At 37.3% G+C, this 17,169-nt stretch overlaps 1 protein-coding gene across 4 annotated transcripts in view; it reads right to left on the bottom strand.

Annotated features, from left to right (window-relative positions):
• The window catches only part of HERC2 (HECT and RLD domain containing E3 ubiquitin protein ligase 2), a 111,648-nt gene that overhangs the window by 35,428 nt on the left and 59,051 nt on the right, over positions 1–17,169 (bottom strand). For all 4 annotated transcript variants that reach the window (XM_074908263.1, XM_074908290.1, XM_074908281.1 and 1 more), the window contains exons 45-64: positions 16,079–16,221; positions 15,605–15,872; positions 15,303–15,445; positions 13,828–13,926; positions 13,570–13,738; positions 13,329–13,454; positions 12,474–12,582; positions 12,189–12,328; positions 9,224–9,414; positions 7,316–7,421; positions 7,053–7,144; positions 6,310–6,485; positions 5,712–5,823; positions 4,672–4,753; positions 4,435–4,578; positions 3,757–3,847; positions 2,154–2,331; positions 1,623–1,704; positions 1,370–1,541; positions 173–317 (exon numbers count right to left, since the gene is read on the bottom strand). In XM_074908263.1, the coding sequence (XP_074764364.1) occupies positions 173–317; positions 1,370–1,541; positions 1,623–1,704; positions 2,154–2,331; positions 3,757–3,847; positions 4,435–4,578; positions 4,672–4,753; positions 5,712–5,823; positions 6,310–6,485; positions 7,053–7,144; positions 7,316–7,421; positions 9,224–9,414; positions 12,189–12,328; positions 12,474–12,582; positions 13,329–13,454; positions 13,570–13,738; positions 13,828–13,926; positions 15,303–15,445; positions 15,605–15,872; positions 16,079–16,221 (2,768 nt within the window). The remainder of the gene's footprint in view (positions 1–172; positions 318–1,369; positions 1,542–1,622; positions 1,705–2,153; positions 2,332–3,756; positions 3,848–4,434; positions 4,579–4,671; positions 4,754–5,711; positions 5,824–6,309; positions 6,486–7,052; positions 7,145–7,315; positions 7,422–9,223; positions 9,415–12,188; positions 12,329–12,473; positions 12,583–13,328; positions 13,455–13,569; positions 13,739–13,827; positions 13,927–15,302; positions 15,446–15,604; positions 15,873–16,078; positions 16,222–17,169) is intronic.

Raw genomic sequence — 17,169 nt, 5'->3', positions numbered from 1 at the left:
ATTTTAAAAGCTACTTAATTTATTCAAGACTTTAAATGGAATAAAAAGTTCTAATGACACTTATTTGCTTTTTAACCAGCACTGATACTTTTACACTCTTCTTTCTCAACAGTTTAGTTTATTCCTTTCTGGATCAAGGGAAAATGGGAAAGGTAAGTGATACACAACATACCTGTCCAGTGTCAGTAACCGCTAGACAATGGAGTGCGCCTACAGCCACATGCACAATTTTTTTACCCCTCAGTCCTTCCACAACTTGTGGCTTTCGTACATGTACATCTGTGCCATGGCCTAGCCTGAAGTAGTCACCCTTACCCCTGCAACAGATAATAAACATAAAATTCAAACCAATTATATTGTTTACACATCCCTCTGTCAATGCAGCTTCCCAAATCAAAAGAGTTCTTGAAGACTGTCAAGTTTCCTTTCCTCTTACTTCTTCCATCACTACAAAAAAAAAGAATTTAAAAGAGACAGGAATGCAACAGAGAAAAATAGTTTGCAGTGGCCACACTGAGAAATGACATCTCTGCTAAAAGCTTTTCTCCCTTTTTATAAGTTGCTGCTATTCTTAAAACAGAAGTTTTGTGCATTTCTCTTCATATCATTCATCAATTGCTGATAAACAATACAACAAAAATTATAATTTTAAGGCATCTTAGCTTTGATGTACATCAAACAGGTCACAGTCTTATCACACAAGAATGGGGTAAAACCTTCATCTGGTTAGAGCTCTGACACTGATCTGCCATACATGCTCCGAAATTTTACAGAAATGTTTATAAACTAAAAAAACATGTTTGTGTTCAAAACCAAGGAGAAGCCTCAGACTAACAGAAAAATCAAAAGGATTTCTGAATAACTCTCAGTGATCAGCTCATATCAGTTCTTGCTTCAAGGAATCATTACTGACAACTCAGTGGCCTTCCAACCAGCAATGAGCTCTGTAGAGACCCTGTGTTTCCAAGGAAATTCTTCGATCCCCTCTGAACTTTAGCATATCCTTACTAGCAGTCTCTGCTTTTGCTCCAAATTGATTCTCAGGTTCTCTTTTTCCCACTCCACTCCAGTCTTAAATTAACATTCCTTTACAAGCTCCATTGCTCTCAAGAGAGGCAATGATCTTCCACTTCCTCCGCTAATTCAGTAAGACCCAGGCATCCTAATAGAGTACAATACACAGTGGAGCATGCTACAAAACAGGGTGTTAGAGTAATTGAACAGACCACAGCCTGTCTCAAAGAGCCACCAATTTAAAAGAGGAAGCACACAAACAAGGCACAGATGGAGTTAAGACAGTCAAACAGCAATAAATGCAACACATACTTAGCAATTACTTTGGTAATGCTTTCTGGCAAATGTAACATACCATGTCCATACCACTCCTGACTTGGTCAGTGCCAATGAGAACTGTGCACCACACTCAATTTGACAAACGCCTTGGCCATTCAGTCTTTCAATGTTCTGAGGAATGTTGCATCCTTCACTTCCTCCTCGGCCCAGTTTTCCAAAATCACCATCACCCCAAGAAAACACCAAACCTAACAAACATCAAACTGCAGGTCAAACAATGATCACAGTATTCCCATGGGCTAGAAAGCTCTGAAACAAGATATTCCTACCTTCATCTGTCAAAGCAAGAGTCTGAGCATCTCTGCTTCCACAAGCAACCTGAATGACTCTGTGACCAAGGAGCACTTTAACCTACGTAACAGAAAAAGCAAGCAAGGCATTTAAAAGAAACTATGTTTTAAAACCTTACAGACATTTTCAAGCTCTTATGACTGATCTTGTTCATTGTGTCCAGTCTGAGCCATGCCATTTAGCAAAGGATTATCAAGCCTTCCTCACTCAGGATCCAACATCACTAGATGACAGTAGCAACTTCCAGCTACATGCCAAAGTAGATGTAGGACATGAATGTTCAAAACAGCACTAGCCATTTCACATCATTTCCCAAGAAAGAAAGACTGGATCTTTTTGGTCTTTCTGAAATAGCTTGTCTTTTATTACAGGTATGTGTACCAAAACCTTATTTAGATCACTCCATCTTCATACTGCTTTCATGGTTTTTTGCTTTACTTTCGCTTTATCATTTATTAAAAACACATACACATTCACATTTCATCAGAGACAAGAAACATTTATTTTACCATCTTGGGCTTCAGCTGGGTGGTATTATCTCCATGTCCTAGCCTTCCATATTCTCCAAGACCCCATGTATACAGTTCACCACTAGAGGTAATGGCAGCACTGTGGGAACTGCCACAAGCAATATCACGGATGCGTTTGGTTTTCAATGCTTCTATCAATCTGGGTTTATCACAGTTCCTAGAAAAAAAAATGAGTAAAGAATTCATTGTGTTAATTATGAAAAAGTCGCACAATATACTCCAACCTTCATAATCCAAAAAGTTTTGTGCACTATTAGTAATCTAAAGATGCAACATTGTGATTCCAATACGTATGCTTTAGTAGCACAATAAATCTGAAGTTTACACTATTTTAATATACTTCAAAGTTTATTTAAAGAAATATTTTATGAATACACTGCAAAATTTAGATGACAGAGCCAAAATACCAAAGTGATGAATCAATTAAAACGTGTGTAATACAAAGTGAAAACCGGTATCCCGTCACTGCCCACGGTTGAGCTGTGGGCACAGTGTCAGATAGTAAGATTAAAAGAGGACACTCCCATCCCAACTTTGTTCGTTACAAGAGAGAAATTAGAACTGGAATCTACTGTTAGGCTTCTATGAGTGTACTGGAAACTTTTACTATTCATGTGATAAAAATATTCTCTAAATTCAGGGAAGAGGTTCAACTCAAGGTTTCTAATTTTGACTGTGTATTGGAGTCACTATTAAGGTTTTATAAAATTATGCATGGCCTCTGCAAAATTTGCTCCCATGAGTTCCAAGTCATGCTTTTAATAAAATTACAGAAAGCATGAGACAGTCGATCAATAAGCAGTACTGATTAATCTAGACTTCCCTTTTCATTGATCTGACACACATACCCCTAACGAACGTTTATTTGTTGTCACATATTAACCATCTGAGTCAGGCACTGTAATTTTTTTTTTAATTTAGTCCGAGCAGGTCTTCAAAATATACCAGAATGACAAACAAAGATTTCCCCATGGCCTATGTTTATCTTTATTTTTGTTTTTCCTTTCAAAACATTGTGCTGTGGTGCATACAAAGAAAAATCCTGAGACAATTCCAATTTTCCTCAAAGCTGTTGTGTGGCAAATTAAATTATGTATTACTGAAAAGTGGAAGAAATCTATTTCCGGCTAACAAGTTTGGGAACAGAAGCCTAAAGAAAAGGGTTACAAAGTACTCTGTCAGGCTTACATTACAAACTGGTACAGCTCAGGAGTGTAAAACTGCTACGGTTTTACACCTCAATGCACCTCTGTAAACCTTACCATACAAGAGTAACCAAAAACTCTATGTCCAGAAGTGTGCCATTTCATCAGTGACATTCAAAAATACTATTAAAGATTTTATCCACTAAATATTTTCCAAGTATTATATTAATTGAATGCTTCCTTTTCAAATGGCTGAAGACTGCTACAAATGCCAGCATTTGCTACAAATGCTGACATACACTGCTGAAAAAAAAAATCTTTTCACAACACAGTTTTTTATTCCCATTGTATTAAAAATCCTGTCATTTTCAATAGTGGTGGTCAGCTATGCTGTATCATATTCTCTTACTGAAATACGGACAATTTGGTATACTTACATTCGACTGAAGTGACCAAGTTTTCCATCATCTCCTTCACCCCACGAAAATACCTTTCCGTCAACAGTTAATGCCATAGCATGCCGACCACCTAGAAGTGTAAAAGTTAAATTTTCAAGCTTTCAAGCAGACAGCAGGTCTAGGAAAAATATCAGAACTTTGTCACTGCTGTACTTCTACAATGTAATTGCGCGAGCCTTTCAAGCCAACACACATTGTTTCTTTTCTTTGGCTTTTATGTGACTTAATTTAGAACACAAAACTTTTGTGACAGTAGGTTTCCTGGCACATTAAAAAAAAATGAAATAATAATTCAACTTGCTATTTTCAATGCTGCAAGAAAAAAAAAGGAAAAACAAACCCACCATTCAGCAATACTCAAAAATGAAAACACTTTCTTTGGATCAGACTGAAGAACTATTCAGAAGTTACCAAATTTAACTTCCAGCTAGTAAGAAACCATATATGGTCTAAATTCACAGATTTTAATAATAGAACAATTAGCTCTAATCTGTCATTTTATGCAACAGACAGAATTTAGTAACCTGTATTTGTTTTAAAAAAATTTAAAGATATCAGATATGCTGGGGCATCACAGCACACAAGAAAACTGCACAGCAACTATTTTCAGGCTTAATATATTAAGTTTATGCATATAAGAGTAGCAATAGTCAGTACCTGAGTGAACAGCCACCTTCTTTACCACATAGTTACTAAGAGCTGTAATCTGGCGGGGAATAGGCACGGTTCCACTAGATATTCCTAAACCCAGCCTTCCATTTGTGGCTTCTCCACAGGCATATACTTTACCCTCTACAGTCACTAAAATGAAAGAAAAGAAGTTTGAAACACCATTAATGTTTCACAATTGGAAATCTATTTCTGCCCTTTAATTATATTTTAAGCTCACATTACCTGCAAAAAGGCTTTTAGATCCTCCAGCTACTTGTACAACATTCAAAGCAGACAGGGTTTCAGAAAAGGAAGGGACCTTTATCTAGAGCAGACAGAAAATAAAAATCATTACAACACATTTTAAAGTTCTATGCTTTAAAAAGAAGAGCTATTCTTAAGTCATAAACCAGTTAATCTAACAGGTACATTTGTTTTTAAAATATATGAAACTCCCCGTATTATTCAGACACTTCACACATACCAGTTAATATATACCAGGCAAAAGACAGTAACTAAGCATTTAATACTGAAACCATGATAAATAAAAACCCGAGAAAAAATTAGATATGATATAAACAAAGACTTTCCTTTACAGTAAAGTTTTCCTGAGAAAGCCAAAGAATACAGTAACGGTTAACTTTTTGTTTCTTGAAAGACACTCTAAGGATACAATAGATTACATTTTATTTACAACAAAGAAATCTGAAAAGTATATTAACGGAGCATTAACAATATCTTAAATAGATTAAACATCTGCCATGTATCTCCCCTCTTGCACTGTATTAAAAAGTTATGTATAAATGGCTGCACATGGGACTGAAATTCCTCTTGAATTACACTGAATTGCAATCAAGTTACACCAATCAAAATATTAGAAGTAATATTTTTTTTTTTCCTGATGATTGCACCAGCTCATGGTAGAAAAGTTCACCATTATCTTAATTTCATGCATGCAAACTCAAAAGGAACAAAATACATATAGAGCGCTACACATTTTTAGAACAATTAGTTCACTATCATCTAAAACAAATGATTCAGCAGCTAGTAAAAATCAAACTGGATTTCAGAGTAACAACCAAAATGCAAATTTTCTCCAATTTTCCACCAAGCACAGAGATCCACATCTTAATAGTAAAAAGCCATTAAAACCTACTCCTCGCAGCTTTTGATAAACTGTAAAATTCTGATTAAATTTTAATTCATTTTGAGTTGTGTGAGACTGTATATTTTATTTTTAGCTGTTTCTGTTTTGTAGTGAAGTATGAAAACAACAAACATACCTTGGAACCTTTTAGTCCTCCCAGTTGGTCCTTGTCATTCAGTCCCCAAACAAAAACTTTGGTTCTTATTGTAGCTGCTGATTCGAGTCCAGCTGCCTTCTTTCTAACAAGACTGAATGTATTGTAAAAACAACAAAGTCATCTTAGCAACCTGCATGCTATAGCACAGACACCTTTTTACTGTATTACGGATTTTACGGTTTGGAACAGTTTCAGTACTCAAACTACACCACCACAGTTAATTGACAGCTGTAACAAATAAAAGCAAAATAAAAGCCCAGAATGTTTTGTTGAGCAGTAGTAAATATACGTGTGCCACACACCCAGTATAAACACATCTAGCTTTTAGCTAGGTTTTCAACTCCAAGTATACTGCAGAAGCAGAAGAGCTGTACAAAATGCTACCACCTTACCAGAGTGATAATCGTTAAGAAGTTATTTATCAACAGATGACAATTCTGACAAACTGAGATAATGATTTCTTTTTATTACAATTCAACCTAATTAAGTTGCTCTTCTTACAAAAATCTCCTGAATTATAGGAATATATAGATGCTAAGGTTCTTTACTACTTCCCCCCACCCCTGCAGTTACCTACCTCCCAGTGTTAGCTTTATCATCCTCCTCTTCCTCATTATCAGAAGCAAGGAAAGGGACTGCAGCCAAATCTTCATCCTCTGCACGTATACGTCCCAGTATACTGAGGCCGTGTATTTTGCAATCAATCCCAGAGCTCCTGCACTGCTTGATTGCAATCTCGATATATCTGTGGTACTAAGAAGAAAAAACTAAATTGCCATCATTTAGGCCCTATATAATTTTATAAAACATAGGAAAAAATCTGAAACTTTTGCTTGACTTTGTTACCTTAACAAAATGAATCTGTAACTTTAAATATCTGGCTTTTCAGCCCTACATAATTCATACTTTAAGACAAACGTATAGCCCTTATTAATTTGAGAACGTTTTCACTTCCAATCTTCTAAAAAGTCATTATGCATTCCTCCTTGCTGTTACTGAAAAAGATCGGAACTACTATCCAAAATAAGCTTTATCACCCACCAAAATCATCCCCAAATTTAAGTTTATTGGGATGTCTGCTTGGTTCATAATTTACATCAAAAAACCCTAAAATTTCTTTACTACTGAGGCTATAATAAGTTACACTGGGATTACGGTAAAAATTATCAGGATAATTAACTTTAGTAAACTGTCAGAAATAGTGTTAACTTAAAGGAAAATACCATGCTTTAGTAATCACAACAATGCTTTTCATTCATCTCTTGCAGCAAAACATCCTTCTGTTGCATAAAAGAGTAATTCTCCGCAAACTTCACTTACTTCTGTACAATCACTGAGAAGAGGCACTGTGGTGTCTGTAGGATTTATATTGATTGTCTTTAGCTCTATAAGGTTATTTAAGGAATTCCCCCCTAGAAAACAAAACATGGAAAAGAAGAACATTTTAAGGTATGGTGTGTTTCATAAACAGGCACTACGCATGTTAAATAGGTGACTACATTAACTGAAACTAGATAAATAGACCTACTGTTGAACGTACAAAAAAAAGTGGTTTTCAGACTTCTCAGAGAAGATACACATACCTGAAACTACAACTAAAGAGGGCATGTAACTGCTGTCTGCAGGGTCCACTATCATCTTTAGTCTGTGAACAAGAACATCTGGAAAAATCTCCAAGCGAATCCAGTGCTAGGGGAAACACAGAATTTCATTTTCAGATACTGTTAGGACCACCATATGGTTAACAAGAACAAATGTGTGCTGTTTTTGAAGAAAACATGACAAACTTTTGTGAATGGTACACAACAGCTGCAGTGCATGGCAACCAGTCAAAGGAAAATGACCCTGTGAACTTTTTCAAATACAAGAGAACTTTCAAATACAAGAGAAACAGTTGCAGCAAATTATTTATTCCACACAAGAGCAACACCACTGAGAAGACTGAGAAAGTACAGTCCCACTGGAGGTTAAGAAATGGGACATAATGTAAATGCTTGTTTACAGTCTGTAGACAACCCGAAGGAAGGGCACTTGGGGATACTCTCAGCCCAGCCACCAACAGAGCATTAAAACTCACTGGACAGAAGCCTAGCTGCAAATCCCAGTGCCTAAGACGGCCACAAAGCAGTGCTACAGGCCAATAAAACTGGCCAAGCATAAACTACGGAAGAATATTTTGTAAACGATCTGCACACAGGAGTTGAACGTACATTAAGCTAGTTTGCTGATGATGCTAGGAGCAGCTGTGGACTCCCTTGAGGGTAGAAAGGCCTTACAGAGAAATCTGGGTAGACTAGAGAGCTAGGCAACCACCAGCCATATGAAATTTAACAAAAGTGAATGCCAGATTGTCCACCTGGAATGAGGTAGTCCTGCTTATACATATAAAGTGGGGGACAAGAGGCTGGAGAACAACCCCACAGAAATAAATCTGGGGGTTCGGGTTGATGGAAAGTTAAATATGAGTCAGCAGTGTGCCCTGGCAGCCAAAAGTGCCAACCATGTCCTGGGGTGCATCAAGCACAGCAGAGCCAGACAGCTGAGGGAGGTGATTGTCCCACTCTACACTGCACTGGTGGGGCCTCACCTTGAGCATGGCATGCAGTTTTGAGCACCTCAATAGAAGAAGGACATCAAACTGTGGCTGTATGAGGGCAACTAAGATGGTTAAAGGTCTTGAGGGCAAGACTTACAAGGTCACTCGGTTTGTTCAGCTTAGAGAAGACTGAGGTGAAACCTCATCACCGTCTACAACTTCAGCAAGAGGGGCAGCACAAGGGGAGGTGCTGATCTCCCATCTCCAGCAACCAGTGATACGACACAAGAAAATAGAATGAAGCTGCAGCAGAGTAAGTTTAGACTAGACATTAGGAAAAGGGTCTTTACTAAGAGGGTGGTCAGTCACTGAAACAGGCTCTCCAGGAAGTGATCACAGTGCCTAGACACTCCTTGAGCTCCAACAGGTTTGAAGATGCTCTTAGTCATATGGTTTAGTTTTGGGTAGCCCTGCGAGGAGCAGGGAGTTGGATTTGATGATCTTTACAGGTCCCTTCCCACTCAAGATATTCTACAATTCTGTGCAAGTGAGAGAGCACTTAGCAGCAGTTTTAGCTACTGAGAACATAGGTGCTTTTCGTTTTGCAACAAACTCACTTAAGTAAAATATAATCATTGTGACTGTTAATAACAACTGCCATCAGTTATACCGAAAAAACAATTATAACCATATCACCAACTAGAGGACTGAAATATAGCATAATTATTCTAAGATCACACAAATTCCTTATAATTAAAATTAAATAGTTAGGAAGACGAAGTACAGCTTTAAAAGAATAGGCTAATTTACTATGAAGAAACATAATTTTGTACTTCAAATGTCTGTTTTTACTACTCTTCTATCTTACACAAAGATAACAAGTTTCACTGAGGTGAAGACTTACACTCTTAAGAAAAAAGCATGCCAGAATAAACCAGTTACGGCTTAAAGTTACCTTTCCTTGTGAGCCAGAAGACTGCCAGCACTGCTCACTACCATCAATAAGACGTGAAGCCTGATTCACAGAAGATGAGACATTCAAATTCTTAACTATTCTAGACCAATCATCCAGTAACATTCCCCGCTGGTTACTATGCCGTCTCTTCAGCTGCTTTCCCGAACGCCCACAAAACACAGGAGACTGACCTGCATGGTTAAGTGAAACATTAAGCATGTACCTCTCAAAGAAAATTGCTTTTATTAAACCCATAAGCAATGTGAAAGGAAATAAATCAAAGATTTCAGTTATTTAGGCTAAAACTAGAATACAGAAGCATGTCACATAGGTATGGTAATACTACTCACGCTTCAAGGGCATAGGCTCAAGATTTTTTCTTTTTTTTTTTTTTTTTTTTTTTAAAGAGTTCCAAGCACTTTACCTCTCTAAGTTTTCATGCCTGTCATTTGGGATAGTCACATTTTCTACTCTCACACATGCAATCGACTGATTGTACCAAGAAACCAAGCATAATTTAGTAAAAAATGAACATTAAAAAATTAAGGAAAATTACTCTCTTCCAGAATGTAAGACACTAAGAAAAATTCCTAAAAATCAAATGATAAAACATTACAGACGCATGCAATCTTTAAACTGATTGAATCCTTAAAAGATTTAATAGTCATTTCAAAGGGTCCTTCCTTTTGAAATACAAATCAAAATTTACAGTGATAAATACTTCAAAATACAGGCCCAAAGCACATGAATTTCTACACCACCATAGCATATGAAAAAGAAGCAACCAAGCCTCAGTAAAAATCCTTCACATGAAAATAGACACAGCTACGTAACAACACTCAAAAATTTCAAATCTTGTTCAAGAATGAGGTGGTTTAATGAGTTACTGATTTTCTCCTTGGAAAATCCCACTGCTACTTCCCTTCAATGATCTTTGTAGCTTCTAGAAAGCCTGACTAAAAGTATATTGTAAGTCCTCCACCCTATCCAGGGCAACAGGAAGGACACATTTCCCCATAGGATTCTGATATAAGAACTGGCTGCTCATGGCCTGGCTGAGCGAACAGTCTGCTGGGTCAAGCACTGGCTGGATGGACGGTCCCAGAGAGTGGTGGTCAATGGAGCTAAATCCAGATAGTGTCTGGTCACAAGTGGTGTTCCTCAGGGCTCGGTGTTGGGACCATTTCTGTTCAACACCTTTATTGATGATCTTGATAAGGACATAGAGTGTATCATCAGTAAATTTGCAGATGACACCAAGTTAAGCAGGAGTGTCGATCTGCATGAAGGTAGGGAGGGTCTACAGAGAGACTTGGAGAGATTGGACAGTGGGCCAACGTTAACAGGATGAGCTTCAACAAGGCCAAGTGCCAGGTCCTGCACTTGGGCCACAACAACCCCCTGCATGGCTACAGGCCTGGGGAGGTGTGGCTGGAGAGCTGTCTGGAAGAGAAGGATCTGGGGGTTCTAATTGACAAGCAGCTGAACATGATCCAGCAGTGTGCCCAGGTGGCCAAGAAAGCCAACGGCATCCTGGCCTGTATGAGAAATAGTGTGACCAGCAGGAGTAGGGAGGTGTTAGTCCCCCGTACTCTGCACTGGTGAGGCCACACCTGGAGTATTGTGTCCAGTTTTGGGCACATCAATACAAGAGAGATATCGAGGTGCTGGAGTGAGTGCAGAGGAGGGCAACGAAGCTGGTGAAGGGCCTGGAGAACAGATCCTATGAGGAGAGATTGAAGGAGCTGAGACTGTTCAGTTTGAGGAGGAGAAGGCTGAGGGGAGACCTCATCACTCTCTACAGCTACCTGAAAGGACATTGTAGAGAGGTTGGTGCTGGTCTCTTCTCACAGGTGATTAGCAATAGAACAAGAGGGAACGGCTTTAAACTGCAACAGGGGAGGTTCAGACTGGACATTAGGAAAAACTTTTTCACAGACAGAGTGGTCAGACAGTGGAATAGGCTGCCCAGGGAGGTGGTGGAGTCACCATCCCTGGATGTGTGTAAGGGTTGCTTAAATGAGATGTTGGAGGACACTGTGTAGGGGAGAACTTTGCAGAGTAGGGCTGGTGGTTGGACTTGATGATCCCAAGAGTATTTTCCAACCTGAATGATTCTATGATTACAGATTCACACCATTTATTAATGGAAAGTCTTTCTTGCCCTTTAGACAAACCATTATACACATGCAAAGCATGGTCATGATTTCTACGAGGGAATCAGTTTTACTAATTTTCCAAACCGATTTGACTGGCTATGTGTAAATATGAAGAGTTTAAGTCCAGAAGCCAGCATCACCTTGCAAATACTAGGGATCAGACTTTAGACAGGTGGAGAAAAAGAAGTAAGAGCTAGTATCAGCTAAGTTTTGCAAAATAATGCAAAACCCAAAAGTTTTGGAGTTAAGATGGCTGCACCTATTCTTGCCCTAGAAAAAAAAAATACTGATTATGAGTCTTTCAAAAGGCTTCTCTTTCCTACCACACCTCTCTGGAATCTCCAGATCATGGAGGAAATGAGGCAAGAGCTATCACACACGGATAGCCACAATTGTTGAAGAGCAACTGAGATGTAAGAAGGTATTGTAGGTATTTCAAGCTGCACCTGCTGTAACGAGGATTCCATTCACCTATGTTTAGGCTGATAGCAAAAGGCAGGAGGATTAAGGAATTTTATGTTTTACCCTTGGTGTAGATGAAAACACCATTCTGACACAGTTACTGTCACACAGACATATTATATGCCTTTTTAACACTACAAAAAAAGCTTAAGGGTTGATGTTTTGGTGTAGTCCACCATGTGCAATTGTAGCAGTGCTATGATCTGCTAAAAATGTTTTCTCTACAGGGTCAATCCAAACACTAATTTCATTACGTTAAGGAGCTGAAATTTAAAATTTTTTTTAAAAAACAAATTCAGTGCATTTTAAATTAATCTAAGGAACACTTAGATCCTGAAACTTACCCGGTTCATTTATTCTGCCAAAAGTATGTCGGGTGTTATGCTTCCTGGTTTTAAAACAGGTTTCACAAAAGTCAAAATCATCACAGTTTCGGCATTTGAATCTAGGCCCATTGATAGGAAACATCTGGCAGCCATCACACCTGATTTTACAAAAGAAATAAGAGTAAATATATTTCTAGCAGTTTTCATGGTACAATTTAATTCTAGCACAAGTCAACATAATAGATCAAGACAAGGCTAAAAGATAACCGACATACATTAAGAAAATTGTAAATCATCACTTACGTGACTCCAGGATGAATGCTGGGGACCAGTTCCATTTCTGACAACAAGCCAGTCCAATGAGACTGCTGAGGAAAGTCTACAATGACATCTTTTCCATTGGCACTAAAAGCTGTGACAAAAACATGCAGAAAATACAATATGTTGCAAACCTCTACAAAATGAAGCAGAAAGTATCCAGTGCAACATCAGAGTAGAAACACGTAATAAAGTTAGTTTCAAAATTAATTTTTTAATGGAATTATGTGTTAAACTTATTAGATAGCCTGGAAAGGGGCAGAGGAAAAGGAAATTCTAAAGATTTTTTTAAAGATATATATTATTCTATTTAAATTCCTTAATTCTGAATTTTTCTTTTTTTAACAGTTTCCAAAGGGAGAGAGTACTTCTAAGCATAAGCATAGTATGACCAAAATTTGTATCTCTTTAAGGAATCTATGCCCCACAGATTACTTCTATAACATCCCCTACAGTTTAACACTAGTGCACCCCACTTGCTCCTCACTTCCACATGAAGTCTTCAAGTTAGACTTACTTCTTAAAGGAAAAACATTTGTCTTTCCTTCAAAGTAAAAATGAAAACTACAAAAGGAAGCTGCACAGATTCTTAAAGGCCTTTGCTGTATGTGAATGGAGTGGCTCAAAATGCAGGTGAACACATTAACAAAATGGGCTGCCACAAAGCACATGTCTGTAAATTTGTCAGACATCAAATGCATTCTATACTCTTATCAACATGTAATATTCCACAAAGCAGCATGATTTGTAAGTGTGTATAGAAGATTCTCTCCTTAAACACTGCAGAAAAATCTGTGTGGTTTCATTACCTCCCCATGCCCCATTTTGAATATACATTACCTTTGACAACTCCCACACTTCGGTGAGTAACTGATCCCCATTTGTATTTGGGTGTGGTAACAGAGCTTTTCACACGCACTTTGTCACCTATCTTGATATGAGAGGCAGAACTCTGTGGTGGGAATCCTAGCAGTGGCAAGAATAAATGCATGGTGAGTGCGTTTTTCCCCTAAAAAAAAAACTATCTTCCTTATTGTATCATTCACTTCTTTCATTAAAAAGCAGTTAACAGTGAACTTACCTAAAAGCTCAACATGGATATATCTGACCCAGTAAGTACCACCCTTTTGTTGCCAATCACACTGTACATTCAGGTCATGCAATCCATCTCGATCCAATTTAATAACTTTTCCTACATCTCCTTCACAAACCTCCTCATAGGTTCTGCAGCACCTAACCATCATCCCCACCTACAGAAAAAGGACAAAAGAATACCATAGCTATGCAGACTTTTGTACTAGAAAGTAGTTTCTATGTAGCTTTTGATCATCATGCTTACCTGAATATTCTCCCTCACATACACAGCATAGTCATCATTACTTAAAAAATCAGCTCGTTTCTTATAGGTCTGGCTCTCTGTTACGACAGCACCACTTGTCTGAAAAAACAATTTAAAATAAATAACGTAACAGTTACAAAATTTGGTTTCAATTCAGATAAATAAAATTGTTATCGGAGACTGAAGATAACCCAACAAAATCCACACACATATAATATTCAAGTTACACGCCAAAATGGGAAAAATCTTTAACAGGCCAATTCACTGTAGGACTAACATTTATGATCTACTTGATTTTAAACTATAGTTTCCAAAATTACTTGCCAGGGAACATAGCTGCAAATTTTCAAAATGCATGAAACAAACTTCAAGTTGTTTTTATGAAATCTGCTTGTCAAAGAAAAATACAACAAAAAGCATTTGTGAGTGATCTACTTAGCCTTGCAGATACACATTCACATTCTGCTTCTTAGGCTATTTGTTTGGAGAAGAAAAAACCAAAAAAAGTGGTGAATGGTGATCTCCTACCTAAAGTACACTACTGATTATTTTGTTATATAATACAATGGTATATAAAGTATTCCCTTAGAAAAACTGACAAAAAAAGACTGTACTTAATCAGAAATTTCCTTTCAAAATTTGATTAAAAATTTTAAGAGAATCAGCTGTAATGAGAATTTTCAGAAAACTCTGTTCTGAGCATTAAATGTTTTTTCATTCAAGGCAATATATTGCGGTTTCTCACTGCAGTACTGATAAAGATATCACAACTCAATGACAAGTTGATTTCCTTCAGAATGTAATGCACTGCTTTCAATTACAAAATCCCACATGTGTCAGAAAAATCAACATAACTGCTTAAAAAAATACAGAGAAATACAGAAGTCATTTCATTTTTTTGGTAAATCCTTACTGAAACAGCTCCTCAAAGTCAAAGACTAATATAAATTTATATTAAAGCTATCACACTCAATAGGCATTGTAAAGGTCATTTTATCACCAATAAGTGAAAATACTTTTTATAAGGAAAAAGTCAAGTTATTTATTGACATCTTTTTACCATTCATTCACTGATTTCTCAGTCATTCATTGCAGCTAGCATACATTTGTCTTTCAGCCCAAAGGAAGGGAGATAGAAGAATAAATTTTAAAATAAATAAAGTCCTTTAAAAATATTACACTATTGTAACATTGACTGTCTTAGTTGAAACTGAGACCAACTATCAGGGACACTTACAGCTATTGAAACGTCTGTCTGCATCCCACTCTTCCCCTGTGCTACTCATACATAAAGATTCATAGATTATTCTTGAGTTTTTATAACATGTCTTAGAAACATACAGCAAACATGGTCCTTGTTACAGTCTTAAAAGCCTCGAACAGCAGAATGTATTGTACTCTAACCAAGTTCATAAAAGAACTACAAGATCTGCAGCCAGCTAGCACAACTTAGGTTTTAGGAAGTTGGTATTTACCATAGGGCAAGCGGCTTCAGCTTCTTCCACCTCCTCTGCTATTTCCTCATCTGAATATTCATCAGAGATAGTATCAGCATCAGAGAGATCCGTAATTTGAACATCGGGGTGATCCAACAACCAGCCAACCAAGGCTTCCACTCCTAATACAGAAAACAAACTCAGTCTATCTCTAAGGGATTCTCTGACATTCTTAAGATAGTATCCAAAAGGAGAAGTAACAACTGCTCCCTTGTAAGCAGAATTTTAATGCACTCGCAACTTTCCTTCTCTAACATCATTAATTTAACTAAATTAAATACCTGGTAATCCAGAAGCACTTCCAGATGTTCCAGACAGAGATTTTAGTGCAAATTCTATGTTTTTCCTAGGAAATCCCATTTCCATAAGTTGAACTACAATGGGGAGGGGTGGAATTGGAGATTGCTTGCGTTTCTTCACTTTTGTGGGTCGGATATGTTGCACTGTGATGGGTGTCGTAGCTTCACTAGAGCTGCAGTCTTCAAACACTGGAGTTGAAGGATGTGTAGACTCTACAGCCAGATACTGGCATACTGCCAAAGCAGCAGCCTAAATGACAACAAGTAAATCAGTCCAAGTAAAGCAAGCACATTTAGTATTGTTTTTTGTGTGTGTGTGCCTGAGACAAAAAGTTATTTGCCAAAAAGGGTTCAGTGACAGATTTTTTCTAAAGCTATAGTTTAACAAGTTTTAATTAGATTGTGAATTACAGAGAATAATTTATTAGATTACTTGGCAGAAAACATAGACTCTACCTCAAGCTCTTGTTTGTCAAATATTGCTTTCACAGGTGATGGTTGTGTAGCAGCTGTCAAAAGTTGCTGTAAAAGAATCATAGGAGGCTGCGGTCCTTCAGGAGACATATCTCCTATGTCGGGAGAGGCAACTGCTCCATCCTCTTGAAATAAAAAAACATTATTTTAACCAAAACTACATAATATAAGTCAATCAGGAGACTTATTCTGAGGTCTACTGGTTGATCAAACCTATTGTTCATTTCTCCTATATTTTTTCTCCACAGGAATCATGCCTTTAAGATTAAATCACATGTGACATTCTCAATACAAAAAAGTAAACAAGATGTTTGTAAAGTAATAGTTACTAAAATACACCTAAAATATGTCTAGCAGAAACCGCTTAGTGGACAGTGAATTTGCACAAGTATCTTCTGATTTCATCTTTTTACAGTAAGATTATTCTAAAGATGTCCTTCCATGATAAACCACTTTATGGAGACAACCAACAATTTCATTGATCCCCAAAGCCATGGTGCATACTTTCTGGATCGAGTAATTTCCCCCTCTAACACACCTCTTGGGAAGAGCTCCCTTTAGGTATTCATTGTGCTTCCAGAAGACAATACCTTTTCTGAATCAACTGGCTCATGATTCTACAACTTTTATATTTGATTTTGTATTCTTGTTGGCACAAACGTTCATGTTTCCTAGATCTTTACTGTGGCTATCTCAGGGAAGTGTTCCCACTCTTCATTTAACTCCAACAAAAGGAAATTCTCATATTTGAAAAAGTAACAAAACAGTTAATAGTCTTCATGTACTTGTGCTGTCCTGTTTTTTTTAAAAAAAAAAAGTTCAGTGTTTTTTTTTCCCCTGAAAAACTGACACTAAGTAGAAGTAAAACCATGTTCCATTCCCAAGAGAAATCGATGATTCTGTTGGCTTAAAATTTGGTAACTGACAAAAACCCCCAGAAATATACAAATAAACCAAATATATCAACATATTTAAAGACATTACATGCTTCGCAAATGCCCGAAGAATTAATATAAACTATGAGGGCATCAATAGCTATCCTGAAAGCTGACAGAGTTATTTTATTTATTTTT

The sequence above is a fragment of the Athene noctua genome, chromosome 1 (genome assembly GCF_965140245.1).
Source record: "Athene noctua chromosome 1, bAthNoc1.hap1.1, whole genome shotgun sequence".
Lineage (NCBI taxonomy): Eukaryota > Metazoa > Chordata > Aves > Strigiformes > Strigidae > Athene > Athene noctua.
Note: the sequence above shows the minus strand (reverse complement) of the source record. Positions and strands in the feature narration are given on the sequence as shown.